At 34.1% G+C, this 16,443-nt stretch overlaps 1 protein-coding gene across 1 annotated transcript in view; it reads left to right on the forward strand.

Moving 5' to 3' along the window:
- The first annotated feature begins 1,206 nt into the window (after positions 1–1,206).
- Positions 1,207–16,443, forward strand: part of LOC149792135 (uncharacterized) — a 76,918-nt gene continuing 61,681 nt past the window's right edge. Inside the window, exon 1 of the mRNA XM_089969530.1 lies at positions 1,207–1,397. Within this exon, the coding sequence (XP_089825656.1) occupies positions 1,303–1,397 (95 nt within the window). The 5' untranslated portion in view covers positions 1,207–1,302. The remainder of the gene's footprint in view (positions 1,398–16,443) is intronic.

The raw sequence follows: 16,443 nt of genomic DNA on the forward strand, positions 1-16,443 counted from the left end.
TTTAAGCAAGTCAGCTTCTAAAGAGATCACATACTTGTTTCGTATTTTGGAGCTCTTCTGGTGGTTTAAGCCGTATTAATTGTAAGTCATTGAGTCGCGCTGAAAATATGGGCATGCTCATTTGGGTACGAACACGGTTAGACAATCTATATTCCTAATCGAGATTCGGGGTTGATCTTTCCTAACCTGGTACTTGTCGAGGTACCCGGTCTGGGTCCTCAACGTTCCCAACACTTTAAATTGAGATTTTGTGGATCGTACTTCCTGTCAGAGACAAACGTCTAATGCCGGTTTCCTTCCCCCGTTTCCTATTTGTGATCTATTGCCCAAAGTTCTCATGCTGTCCTGTGTATGCTATGTATTTATGCTATAATATGTGAATGTTTTTGTATTCATGTAAGGACAGGTGTGCGTGTGTGATTTAGATCTGTAATGTAGCTTTAACAATTTCCCAGTCATATCGCTACGATGTCTGCAGTGTGGCAGTTTATAGTGATGTCTAGCACTGGGGCATCATGCTGCAGACATGTAGCATGATGTCCCACCCAGTTACATTATCATGACACCAGGCCGACCAGTCCTAACACTAACCTCTTAATGCTGAGCGTCTAGCGAGGCAGCTGTACGTACCATTTTTGTAAGTCTTTGGTATGACTCGTTCGGGATTTGAACCCATGGCCTCCCCCATCCGGGGCTGACGCTCTAACCATTAGGCCACTGGAGCGGTAGTGAGGACGCTGTTAAAGCCGTATTGATTTTAGCTGTCTACTGATTTACATCTATATTTAAAACAAAGGGGGTTGGGCTTCCCTCCTTCCTCCTTCCCTTTCTCTTTTCAATTGTTTTCTTTTACTCTTTTTCTTTTATCCTATTTCATTTCTCTTCTTTTCTATTTTCCTTTTTTGTTTAGATCATGAGAGATTCTTGTATTACTCTCCCAAAAAATACGTAAATAAATTGAAGAAAAAATCTGTCTTTGTGTCAGCGTTTGTTTGCATAACGCTTGTGTTGTGTGTATTGTATCTCTTTAGGAATTAAAAATGTATGAATGTGGAGATTCAGGCCATTTCCCTTTGCTTGTAAGGAAACATTTTAGGAAAAAGGTGGAATATAGAGAAGAGTTTGTTCAATTTTGAGGTCCTAACCAATCAAGAACGCTCTTGGTCATATGATTGGTCACATGATCTTGTAGATTTGGATAAAATGGTGGTCAGACTGACATAGTGGTGTTGATTGTGCTCTTCGTTTACCGTGGACGTTGTGGTGCTGAAGGAATTAAAATAAAAAGAAAGAAAGACCGAAATGAAAATGCCAATTATAGAAGTATCAGATTCAAAACAGAAGATTTTATCCAGGCAAATATCAGCACAGAGGAGAAATCTAATCATTGTCTGCAGGTATTTTTAAAAACAACAACATAGGTAGCAGTATATTACATTATACACCACGCACCACCTCATTCATTTAGTAGTATTTAAATGTTGCATTTGTTTGAATTTTATGTTGAGATTGCATATTCTATGATCTCTCAAGATTGGCAAATTGTCGAGGATATTCTTGGGGAACAAGAATTAAATGTTTTTATTGTCAACATAATAACGTTAGCATGTTATCTTTGTTGCAGCCGCTACTTCGGTATCAATGGAACCACTGCGTTTTGTTTTAAGAAATAAAACTGCATTGTTTGCAGTGTGCTGTTTTATTCGTACACGTTCTATACTCATAAATATGAAGAAAAACGGCAGGTCCGAGTTTTCAAACTATTTGTTCATTTCTTTCTGTTCTTTCTTTTCGTTATCCTTTCCTAAGTTTAACCTTTGTTCTGAGAGTCCCCATCAGGGGTTCAGAAAGAAAACGTTGGGAGGCATCAATATGAATTTGTGTTTTGTATTTTGATGTATCTGCCATTTTATCATAGAAAGGATTCTGTAACTTATAGATAAATATAGCACAACAACTGTATGTTCAGTTATGTAATGAAACTGAACCTGCCATTGGGGGGAAATTAATTATCCATGTTTTTGCAGATGTCATGATTGTGTAAGCAAATATCCATAATGCAACACATGTGCACCTAGCTCTGCCATTTTGCTTCCTAACAAACCTTTGTCAACATCACATATATTTAATTTCCCCTTTTTTAATATTGTCACACAACTTTGCAATTGACTGCATTCATGTGACATCATCAGTTTTGGCATGTGCCATATTGGATTACACCATGATTCATATTGTAAGTTTGATTATGCAACAATGGTAAACTTTTGTGCTACTTCAGACTTCCCACAATGCGGCAGAAATACGGAGAACAAACATGACATGACACATGTGGCTTTCAAATATTGGACGTTCTTAATACCTAAAATTAAAAAAATGATGACAAAATGAGAAGTTGATTTTTCCCCATTCAGGTTCAACGTAAATTCAAAATTAAATGGGGATGTGATATTTGATTGCATGGAATACATAAATGATACATTTCATCCAGGGGGTTAAAAAAAAGTGTTCTCCCAAGTGGCAAAGCCAAATGATAAAATACCAATTTTTATTTTAATCCACAAGGTTAATAACTAAAATTGGAAATTCTGGAGTGTATTTTGAATATTACACGACTGCTTGCATATGAACCAAAGTTTCTGACAGCTCATCATTCATGAAAACTGGCATCTAGACTACATATTTTACTAAGTTATTCTTGTAGATGGTGTAATATATGTACATGCACTTGTGAGCTATCTATCTGCATAAACTGAAATGTCATGCCAGAATGGTTGGTGGGGGGGGGGGAGGAGAGAGGAGGGATGGTGAAAAGATGAAAGATAAAAGGAAGAGAATGGGTAGTGGAAATGAGAGAGAGAGAGAAAATGGTGGGGATTATGTGTCGACAATATGTTATCCATTGTTCGCACACGTAGCAACTTCTCTATCCCATCCAGAAGTAGATTGATTATATGCATCAAGGCTTTTAGGGCTTTCATTTCCTCTCAGTTAGAGGAGCTCTTAGCATAAATCAGAATTTACTATATCTGGGTACTGAATGCATGGGAATAGGACCTCCGTAGTACTCCTCTGACTTTGGTATTTGACAGGGATCTAAATCATCTATCAGCCTGCATTGACTTATATCTTTGTTTTTATGTACTGTCTAATTGGTGGATGCATCTGATTTTCTTTGATTTTCACTGGCTTTGACATTGTTATGTACTCTACATCTGATTAGCAACTACACGTGTATGTTTTGCATTTGCCTTTGAAAAAGACATATTAAGAGTCAATAGCACTCAGACTAGTTGGATAGGGGGGCCGTCCATTTAGTATGTACACATGGAGGGGGGTAACCCAAATGCAACTGCAAGTGTCGACCGCCACTTAAAATTCTGAAGTCACTTATTATGGCATATAGCTACAATTTGAACATAAATTCAATAGGGTTCACAGTGGTTTGAAGATAATGTAAGTGTCATTAGTGTTCCCACTACACTTGCCAAGAACTGGATGGTTCTGGTATTCAAACTTCTGCTGGATTCTCTGACTGAATCTTGGTCAGAACCGAGTTGATGTATGTCTATATGTTGTTTGCAGTAGGTGCAAATAATTAATAGTCCCCCCTTTTTTGTTTTTTTGCTGCCATGCTTCGTCAAACAAAAGTTCAGAATGAATTACACTTGAACACCATTCCATCATCTGAAATGATCATGCCTTATTTTCTATATATATGTAGTAAAAATCAGACTCAAAGAAACATTACTGTTCACAGACTTATTCAAGGCAATGGTATGTAATAAGTTATGTTCTTGTACACACATGTAGCATTTCTTTGATTTATCTATAGTGGGTTGTTCCACTTCCTGATCCTACTTATAGAAGTTAGCACAATGGGCACACCCACTGCAGCCTTCAAACACATCTCACTAGATTGTTTACTTAAATCATTGGGTAAATATATTCAGAAAAAATATACAAATAATTGAAACCAAAGCTTAGGTATTATTTTATTAAAGATTTAACTTGAAAATGCAAATTATTTGGGTCAGAAACTTATGGGACAATGCTATGTTGTGGAATTCGCGAGATGTGCTTTAAGGTGTAAGCTGTTTTCTGACTTGAGACCTATTTGCGAAAATACAGGAAAAAACAGCAAATCAGATACTATTTATTTGCCTAAAATTATTACAAGTAAGTATACAAATAAATAAACCATAAATTTGCGATCCTGTCGATGGACTGTTGTAATGACGCTATATTATAGTGAGTGATTAGATTACGAAAACCTATCCATCTAACAGTAGATGCACTCACGTCTGTGTTGATTTTGTAGGAAAGAAGGAGCTACAACTTTTGATGGTGGGACTCTTGTTATTTTTTTTTTTTTACCAAAATGGGAGTACTGGACTTCTAGTTTTAAAATTCTAGTGAGACCTCAGAATCATGACTATTTACCTTTTATACATGCTACATGTTTTTTTTTCTATTTTAGAAGATTGCTCAAAATTGTGTTTTCTTGAAACATGACCTTGTCAGAGTGTTTGGAAGTACAAAATCATATTTTTATCATGACATTAAATATTTCATCAGCATGATCAAAGTTTCCTCAGGTAAATTATAATTTGTTTTGACAAGCCCGACAGGCATCACACTGAAATTACATGATTGGCCTAATCCGAACATTAGAGGAGTCCCGTACATCGGGCTATCCGATTTTTTGAGCACTGGGCTATAAAATACAAAATGCAATTGTTTCAGACAAGCATACAACATTCTGATTTCTTTTGTATCAAGTACCTCGGCTTACTATCATGAAAGGGTATTTTCTGACAATAAGCTTTTGGTGTACATTGTCATTTATGCCATTAATCCTTTTTTATCATGTATACCACAAACGATGTGTTTAAAGGGAATGGACGCTCTGCCATTGGCAGTTGTATATGATTCACTATATACCTGTAACACTCATGACCATTGAGATTATATCAGTGTGTTTATCCTTTTTTGAATTTTTATTGTAGCTTTAACAATTTTAGTCATATCGCTACAATGTCTACAGTAGGGCAGTTTATGGTGATTTCTAGCATCATTTTGTAGACCTGTAGCATCATTCATGTCCCACCTAGTCACATTAAACACCAGGCCGATCAGTCCTAACACTAAGCTGTTAATGGTGAGTGCCAAGCAAGGCAGTTGTTAGTACCATTCTTATAAGTCTTTGGTATGACAAAGTCAGGTTTTGAACCTATTATCTCACGAATCTGAGATGGATGCTCTAACCATATAGGCACTTATGTAACCATTTTTGTTACTGGGACACAGAAAGGTGCATTTTGTTACTGATATAAGGGCAAATTGTTAGAAAAAAAGAGACAAGATGGGATATGAATAACACTTGGCATTTAAAAAATAATTCCTATGCCTGCGAATAAAACAGCATGGTGCATCATCATTCTTACAAATTGTCAGTGGGAACAGTATAGTACATAATTTACTCTTAGTTTAATGTAGACACACAGATTACTTGCATTCATGCGTATCAACGCGTTAGTATAAGGGGTTGGATATAGCTTAACAAGGTACATATGTGCATACACAGAAACAAGTTTTGCTTTTAGTGGTCATTGATCTAGCATGTATTTCTAACACACACACACACACACATATATATATATATATATATATATATATATATATATATATATATATATATATATATATATATATGTGTGTGTGTGTGTGTGTGCATACTGAATCATGTACATATACCACAGTACAGTTTCAAATAAATTTACACAGGTTTACATGATACTGTACAGCCTGACATGCAAGACCACTGCTATGATGGACTGCCAGTCTTGAGAGACATGTTTCTGATTAATTGATTATGCAGTCTTATGACCTGCCATGAGAGACCAAGGCTTATAAATTCAAGTTGTCTACTTCTATGTAAGAGTAGTGGCTGAGAAAGGCACGCTATGTTTTAAAGATTCTAATCTGATCGGACATTTACAGCAGAGTCATTATTATCTACAGTGTATGATTGGTGATATTTTAAGCAGATTGAATATTATGTACAGTTTAGGATGCTGTTTCATTATTTTTGTACAGTGTAGTGTTAGGTCTGTCACATGCTTAGTTTTGTCCATGATTGTCAACTGTAAGGGTCATTTGGTACACAAAAAGAATACATAGCTAACTTATGTCCATGATTGTAGACTAAACATCAAGATAATATTTGCTAACATGTTTATTTGGATTTTAGTTCAGGACATTGGTTTTCCCCTTTGAAAACCATGCTCTGCCAGATCTTTGGTTGGCCAAAATTAAGTTGACAGACCTGACCCTGTTTGCAGATTTGATGGGAAAATGACTCTCATCCGGGTCATCTAATTCTGTCTTATGCTTTTATATAAAGATTGTATTCAGTGCAATTATATGTTCCTATTTTAATGTCTCTATAGTTGAATTGGTCATCTAGTTGTGTTCAGTTATAATTTAAGAGGAATCATTTTATTTAATTTGTTCATTGGAATTACAAAGTACTCATTGACCTTTGGACTAAATTTTGGGATTATTGTGAATTCATTCAAAGTCATTCTGAATTACCTCATTGTGATGCATCAAGACTTTTAGCACATTCTAGATTGGAATTCATTTGGAATGCTCTGTATTTGTTGACTTGTAATAGAACTTTTAGGACTACTTGGGATTTATTTCACATTGTTAGTAAGTTCCTTTTAACATTTAAATATATATTGTAGGGAAATAAATTATTTGTTGAATTTTACTAAAGTTGCTGGTTTTACTTTGTTTTATTAATTAATTCAAGACCATAGAGTCATAATTACTTTGTTTTAAGACCATAGAGTCATAATTGCTTTGTTTAAGACCATAGTGTTGAAACAGTAGGATGAGTGATGTTTTAAGCAGATTCACTGTTATGTACAGCATTAAGACGAGTGATATTAAACACATACAGTATTGTCTACAGTGTGGAATGAGTGTAATTTAAGTAGATACAGTATTGTGTACAGTGTTGGATGAGTGTAATTTAAGTAGATACAGTATTGTGTACAGTGTAAAGCTGGTACAATTTAAGTAGATACAGTATTGTGTACAGTGTAAAGCTGGTACAGTTTAAGCAGATACAGTATTGTGTACAGTATTGGATGAGTGTAATTTAAGTAGATACAGTAATGTGTACCGTGTTGGATGAGTGTAATTTAAGTAGATACAGTATTGTCTATAGTGTTGGATGAGTGTAATTTAAGACGATACAGTATTGTGTACAGTGTTGGATGAGTGTAATTTAAGTAGATACAGTATTGTGTACAGTGTAAAGCTGGTACAGGACATTTCCAAGTTCCAGGTAGTCAAATATTTTCAGGGCCTAGAGATACTGAATTTGTTTTTGGCAGAATGGGTGGTCTTTCAAACAGTTTTTACTGTATTTTGATCTACAGACTAAAATAAGTACTTTCTCATATATTTCCACATTGAGAGCACCAAAAAGTGTGTTACATTTAGATGATGAAAAATATCTTTTTATATTTTCTTTTTTTCTTACTTTTAATAAATAAAAAAAATCTTGCAAATTCATATGTCTTCTGTAAGCAAGAATTGGTTTGCATTTGTAAAGTGTTTTTACGATGTTATTATTATATAAATTAGGAGACTCCAGTATTTATTAATTGCATTGCCTACATTAAATAGTGAAGGAACATACAGTATTGTGAAAGGATTTATATGTTTCTCTATCGTACATTTTGCTGAGTTTAAAGCTTCATGTTGAGGAAGATTACCGGCTCTGCTTAACACAGAATACATTATATGATATAAGATAACTCCATCATAGTATTCATAGATGTAACATTGTTATACACCAACGTATCATTATATGATATAATAAGGTAACTCCATCATGGTATTCATAGATGTAACATCATTATACACCAACGTATCATTATATGATATAATAAGGTAACTCCATCATGGTATTCATAGCTGTAACATCATTATACACCAGCATATCATTATATAAGATAACTCCATCATGGTATTCATAGATGTAACATCATTATACACCAACGTATCATTATATGATATAAGATAACTCCATCATGGTATTCATAGATGTAACATCATTATACACCAACATATCATTATATGATATAAGATAACTCCATCATGGTATTCATAGATGTAACATCATTATACACCAACGTATCATTATATGATATAATAAGATAACTCCATCATGGTATTCATAGATGTAACATCATTATACACCAGCATATCATTATATAATATAAGATAACTCCATCATGGTATTCATAGATGTAACATCATTATACACCAACGTATCATTATATGATAAAATAAGATAACTCCATCATGGTATTCATAGATGTAACATCATTATACACCAATGTATCATTATATGATATAATAAGGTAACTCCATCATGGTATTCATAGATGTAACATCATTATACACCAGCATATCATTATATAATATAAGATAACTCCATCATGGTATTCATAGATGTAACATCATTATACACCAGCATATCATTATATGATAAAATAAGATAACTCCATCATGGTATTCATAGATGTAACATCATTATACACCAGCATATCATTATATAATATAAGATAACTCCATCATGGTATTCATAGATGTAACATCATTATACACCAGCATATCATTATATGATATAATAAGGTAACTCCATCATGGTATTCATAGATGTAACATCATTATACACCAACATATCATTATATGATATAAGATAACTCCATCATGGTATTCATAGATGTAACATTGTTATACACCAACGTATCATTATATGATAAAATAAGATAACTCCATCATGGTATTCATAGATGTAACATCATTATACACCAGCATATCATTATATAATATAAGATAACTCCATCATGGTATTCATAGATGTAACATCATTATACACCAGCATATCATTATATAATATAAGATAACTCCATCATGGTATTCATAGATGTAACATCATTATACACCAGCATATCATTATATGATATAAGATAACTCCATCATGGTATTCATAGATGTAACATCATTATACACCAACATATCATTATATAATAAAATAAGATAACTCCGTCATGGTATTCATAGATGTAACATCATTATACACCAGCATATCATTATATGATAAAATAAGATAACTCCATCATGGTATTCATAGATGTAACATCATTATACACCAACATATCATTATATGATAAAATAAGATAACTCCGTCATGGTATTCATAGATGTAACATCATTATACACCAGCATATCATTATATGATAAAATAAGATAACTCCATCATGGTATTCATAGATGTAACATCATTATACACCAACATATCATTATATGATAAAATAAGATAACTCCATCATGGTATTCATAGATGTAACATCATTATACACCAACATATCATTATATCATATAATAAAATCATTTTTATTTTGAAAATGTGACTTTTGAACTGCCTATATGGTCAACCATTTTTATATGACCTGGGATGACACAAATATTGCACATATTGGTGGATATTAGTTTCTTTGACATGTAGAGATACTGTAGTATTATCAATTTTTTAAGATCAAAAAATGATATATGCATACCAGATTAAGTATAAGTACATTTAATCACTGGGTGAAAATGATTTAGGCGATAAGTAAATTTGTGCATTTCTTTTGATGAATGGTTCCAGATCAGAAAAATGTTGTCTAAAAATCTTAACCAGAAAGTTGGATTAAACTTCTCATTTCGAAGAAAATCTTTTTCCAGTTTACCCATGGAAAGGGAAGAGCCATTAGACTGTAACCAGTATTTGGCTGTATTTTGTACTATCAAACTTCCAACATACGTTTTTAATTTTGCAAATATCTTCACTCATTAATGCGTTATTGCTAGGATTGTTATCAAGAAGATATTTAGATGCCTCAATACCATCTGTATGTGATACATGTATGTTGGTATATAATGATGTTACATCTGGATACCATGATGGAGTTATCAGACAGCTGTGGAGAGTTGTAAAACATTATCAGTAAATTTGGATAAGTTTTCAGTATATGAATTAAAAGCTGATATAATGGGTCATCATGAACAGTTTAAAGGTAAACTATGGCCGAGATTCTTATGAGATTTGGGTAACATGTACAACTGAGGCTTATATATTTTGCGTGGAAAGTGTCAGATTCTTATGTACATAATTCTTAGTATCATTGCATGTTGAAATTGTTCATTTAATTTATAATGATGGGACTTAACACAGATTTATTGCCATTTGTGTTGTTTTTTATTATTGTGTGTGTGAAGCTTGCTAAGTGTATATATTAACAAGGTGAAAAAGAAACTATTTGAACTTAAAGCAATTCCAAATTTAATTTTTTTCTTAAAATCATTAAAAGAAATGTATGTTACTTTGGAAGAGAGACAATGACAGAGATTCTGGATGTCTCCGCATATTATGTGCCAATATTTGAAGACAGATTTCCAGGAGACGTCCAAATATGCTGCCTTTATGCCCACATGATCAGTCAGACATTCCTTTAAATGTGGACCTAATGGTAAAACTTGTTTGCCTTCCAATTAGCAAGATTAGTTACTCGTTTAATTTAATAGCTGGTAACACTTGGCACTCAATTGTCTGTGCTGTAAATGCATTATAATGGCCAATTGCAAGTATGGGTACTTGAACATGGCTACTCATGTCCAACAGGGCTCTATAGAACCACTTGCCTGATGCCCGGGGGCAAGCATAGAGTCAGATGGACAAACTCAAGTTCACAAGGTACTTGCCTATAGGCAAGTCCAAAAATTAAAAAGGTCACGTTCACTTCATAATGCTCTATGTTCTGCAAGACTTTTACATAATAATCTTACCACAGTACATGTATCAACCCCTTTATTTCTCATATTTACCATGTTATCTCATGTAATTACACATGGTTTCCATCACCATATTAATTAATTACATAACTACACATGGTTTCCTTCATGTATTGATTTATTGTTTTGTATGATATAATGTAAGAGTATGTAGATCCATATTGTCAAGGTCAAGGTCAGTCTTGTATAACCTTTGAATAGAATGATAATGTGAATCTGTACTATTTCAAGCACGTTTGGATTAGTAGGGAAACTAGGTATTTTAATTGATCATTTTCTTGTAATTCTGTACATATACAGGTATCTCCAACTTTCAAATCCTGACCTAGCCTTGGGTAGATTGGGAGCTTCAAATGTGCCAAGATTGTCAGGTGAACTGGGTATGGAGAATTTGATTTTTGTCAGGTGAACTTGGTATGGAGAATTTAATGCTTGTCAGGTGAACTTGGTATGGAGAATTTGATGCTTGTCGGGTGTATATGGTATGGAGAATTTAGTGCTTGTCAGGTGACCTTGGTGTGGAGAATTTGATGCTTGTCGGGTGAATATGGTGTGGAGAATTCGATGCTTGTCGGGTGAACTTGGTATGGAGAATTTGATTCTTGTCGGGTGAACTTGGTATGAAGAATTTGATTCTTGTCAGGTGAACTTGGTATGGATAATTTAATGCTGGTCGGGTGAACTTGGTATGGAGAATTTGATGCTTGTCAAGTGAACTTGGTATGAAGAATTTGATGCTTGTCAGGTGACCTTGGTATGAAGAATTTGATGCTTGTCAGGTGAACTTGGTATGGATAATTTGATGCTTGTCGGGTGAACTTGGTATGGAGAATTTGATGCTTGTCAAGTGAACTTGGTATGAAGAATTTGATGCTTGTCAGGTGACCTTGGTATGAAGAATTTGATGCTTGTCAGGTGAACTTGCTATGGAGAATTTGATGCTTGTCAATTGAACTTGCTATGGAGAATTTGATGCTTGTCAATTGAACTTGGTATGGAGAATTTGATGCTTGTCAAGTGAACTTGGTATGGAGAATTTGGTGATTGTGTTTTCGGAAGAAGGACCAATAATGTACTGTACATAATAGTGTACCATTTATAGTTAACTATGTCTGTACGTAATAGTGTACCATTTATAGTTAACTATATCTGTACATAATAGTGTACCTTTTATAGTTAACTATGTCTGTACGTAATAGTGTACCTTTTATAGTTAACTATGTCTGTACGTAATAGTGTACCTTTTATAGTTAACTATGTCTGTACGTAATAGTGTACCTTTTATAGTTAACTATGTCTGTACGTAATAGTGTACCTTTTATAGTTAACTATGTCTGTACGTAATAGTGTACCTTTTATAGTTAACTATGTCTGTACGTAATAGTGTACCTTTTATAGTTAACTATGTCTGTACGTAATAGTGTACCTTTTATAGTTAACTATGTCTGTACGTAATAGTGTACCTTTTATACATAACTATGTCTAATAAAACTGTCTCCCTCCCCTCCCTCTCACTCATGATCATTCCAAGATTAAATTTCTGGAATTGGCTAAATCTATCTTTCTATCTCTTCACTTCACAGTAAATGAAAATGAATTGTCGTCTGCTAATCTCAAAGAGCATTTCTGGCTTATGTTGTTGTTATTGTCATAAGTACAATGTACAGTGTGTTAATGCTTGCACCAAAAGAAATTTATAATGATAATATGACTGCTTATTCTGGGAATTCCGTTATTTAAGCTATGAATTTCAAAATGATGCATAGGAAATCCTTGACTGGTTTAGGCAAATTAGTGCAACCCCTGAAAGGATTGTCAGCAAATGGACTATAACATATGTATTGTGTCTGCTGCACAGGAAAGGTGTATGTTTAATTTTCCAAATGGAAGATAGCTCTATAAATATAAGATATACTATTTAAATGATTTGCATAGACGATTTATATATATATATATATATATATATATATATATATATATATATATATATATATATATATATATATATATATGTTTGTGTGTGTGTGCAGCTTGTACGTTTCAGTAACAAAAGTTGGTAGCACATATGGTTTGGTGCCTGCCATCATGAAAAATGGTTCTCGCCAAGGATACACTTTTGCTTTTCTTTCCAACTGACATATTTTAATGTGCCAGATATCTCCATAATGTATATCTAGTTTCTTTTCGGTTTGCAATTTGGATACAAGTTTAGTGGTTGCCCAGTTTGCATGGACCATTTCGATCATAGAAAAGTTATGCAAAAATGTAAAGAATCATATCTAACAAATGGTGAATTCGTTGGTGAAATTTTTACATTGGTTATGGAAATAATTGCATTTTCATTGATGATGGGTTGTAGAATTTGTGGGTGTTCTTAAAAAAAGGTAGGTGGTTCCTATTATTTGAATATAGCGTGTGATATCTTCACATAATGCTTATATGGGAAAACAGTCTAATAACCTGCAATTATTTTTCAAGAGATGTATGTCACCTGTGTTTGGGTATTAATTGATTACATTTACAAACGATTTGTCATCAAAATTTAAAAAAGAGGTGTATGGTTTTGTATTTCATCATGAAAAAAATAGAACACGACAGAAAGTATTAATATTCGCCACCTGTTTCTTGCGATTGTCCGTGTGCAATAACTATCGTTGCATGAAACAGGCCATCTTCCGACAGGAAACCCATTACTAGCAGATCTAAGCTTTTGAAGCTGTCAGATATATTTGTTGGCCACGAGAGATGGGTCTTTTCTAGTTCTGAATTTAATGAAGATTTTAGATATATTTTTGGTAATGAGAAATAGATCTTGTCGACATCCAGACTAGTCTTAAATGAATTTTAATTAAGACCTTTAGATAACGTATTCGAGTTAGCTGCCCAAACATGTCTTTGTTGATCTTTCTTGGTCATTATTTTGCCGATTTTTGTTAACTATGTAACTAACACAAAACTTTGATTTCTTCGTGCATAGCTAAGCCCAACATCATCTCAAACAGATTTTACTTGTAGTATCCATTTATTGTCATAACAATTATCTCAAAGATTTTGGTATAATAGTAAATACAAATATAAGACATAACCACTGATCTAGTCGCTTCATAACAACTGATCTAGTTCCTTTGTAACCATTGATCTAGTCCCTGCATAACCACTTATCTAGTCCCATAGTTTGTCATGCGACTTTTAGTGTTAATAATTAAAGGCAACTGACCAGGTTCACCGTATACGCATTATAAAGGGTACATTATGACATTCATTATACGTCTAAGGAAGGAAAGATGAAGTTTTTTTTTTTTTTTTTAAATTATGAGAGATTTTACAAATCCTCAGCGTTCGCCAGCATATGTTAAAATCCGTACAATGACTTGATAGGTTAAAATCGGTACAGTGGCCTGATATGTTCAAATCGGTACAATGGCTTGATATGTTAAAATCGGTACAGTGACCTGATATATTAAATTCGGTACAATGATCTGATATGTTAATAATCGGTACAATGGCCTGATATGTTAAAATCGGTACAATGGCCTGATATATTAAATTCGGTACAATAGCCTGATATGTTAAAATCGGTACAATGTCCTGATATATTAAATTCGGTACAGTGGCCTGATATGTTTAAATCAGTACAATGGCCTGATATATTAAAGTCGGTACAATGGCCTGCTATGTTAAAATCGGTACAATAGCCTGATATATTAAATTCGGTACAATGGTCTGATATGCTTAAATCAGTACAATGGCCCGATATATTAAAGTCGGTACAATGGCCTGATATGTTAAAATCGGTACAATGGCCTGATATATTAAGTTCGGTACAATGGCCTGATATGTTAAAATCGGTACGATTGTTTGATATGTTCAAATCGGTACAATGGCTTGATATGTTCAGATCGGTACAATGGCCTGATATATTAAATTCGGTACAATGGCCTGATATGTTAAAATCGGTACAATGGCCTGTTATATTAAATTCGGTACAATGGCCTGATATGTTAAAATCGGTACAATAGCCTGATATATTAAATTCGGTACGATTGTCTGATATGTTAAAATCGGTACGATTGTCTGATATGTTAAAATCGGTACATTGGCCTGATATATTAAATTCGGTACGATTGTCTGATATGTTCAAATTGGTACAATGGCTTGATATGTGCAAATCTGTACAATGGCCTGATCAAAGTTCTGCTGACAATGGGCAATAAAGTACATAGACTTTTTTGTGTGTGTAATATCTGGACACCTTTATTAGTTACTTCAGGCCATTGGGGAGCGTTTTATTCTGGTGAAGTATAAAGCCTAAGAAGGCGGAGAACAATCTCTTGTTCTATAAGGGACCATAGTCTCCAGGTCGAATGGTGCACTGTTTTCCCCCGTGATGCGCCTCATTTCCCTAGGATGTTCCTCCGTTTGGATTTTACGGCAATTGTCAATCGGCAGAATAGCTAAAGGGTAGATTTGTAATATACGTGTTATTAATTGGCAAATAAACGCTGCCCTATTGTGTTGTAACGGTGTGCAAATTGAATTGGTGACAACGTGAATATAAAATCATGAACGTAATCAAAGCTTTCCCCGAGTATACTCATTATTCCCACTATGAAAACAAAGTCAAATGGACAGCGTTCTTTTGCAAACCAGGGCCCATCAACGTGGAATGAATTGCCCACTGAACTTAAATACACAGTGATACCATTCAAGAGTGCTCTCAAAACTCAGTTATTTCGACTGCAAGAACAAACTTAAAGACATGTTTTATACCTTAAATATTCTCAGCATGTTTTTTACGCTTTCTAATTTCATGGTGTTTGTTGTTGTTGTAGGGTTTAACGCCATTTTTCAGCACACGATAGGCTATACATGGCGGCCAGTATTAATGGTGGAGGAAGAACCCGGGAAAACCCCGGAATGAACCACCGACCCACGAGAAGCTATTGGCAAGCTTTCTCACATACCCACATTGGCTGAATCCGAGAATCGAACCCACACAGACAGAGGTGAGATGGCAGTGATCCGTAACAGAGAGCGCTTTAGACCACTCGGCCACTCGGGGCCCCTTTGTTTTTGTAATCATATCGTTATATGTTATTTTATCTTATAGGTGTTGTCTAATGTTGTAAAGCGGTTAGAGCTTCTAAAGATTAGGCGCTATACAAAGTCCTCATTATTATTATTTTTATGATTTAAACAATATTGCCAACGATATGTCATACTAATAATTATAAAAGAACAAATGTTATGTCAGAGTGTCAGTGGAGACTTTAAAATAGCGCAGAAAAGTACTCTGGCTAATGAAAATGAGACTGCTACAAATCCTAAATGCATTTCCATTTATTATTTTTTTTTTTTTTGGGGGGGGGGGGGAACGGACTTAACAGTGAAAATGACAAACCAGTTTAAATAATAGTAGAAAATTCCATCTGACGGGTGATATACGAGTATCATATATTAAAGCATTTGTGAATTGATGTTGACAACAGTTCAGATCTACAGTCTCAGACATCATGTATTTAGGTA

The sequence above is a fragment of the Sinohyriopsis cumingii genome, chromosome 9 (genome assembly GCF_028554795.1).
Source record: "Sinohyriopsis cumingii isolate HCF-2022 chromosome 9, ASM2855479v2, whole genome shotgun sequence".
Taxonomy (NCBI): domain Eukaryota; kingdom Metazoa; phylum Mollusca; class Bivalvia; order Unionida; family Unionidae; genus Sinohyriopsis; species Sinohyriopsis cumingii.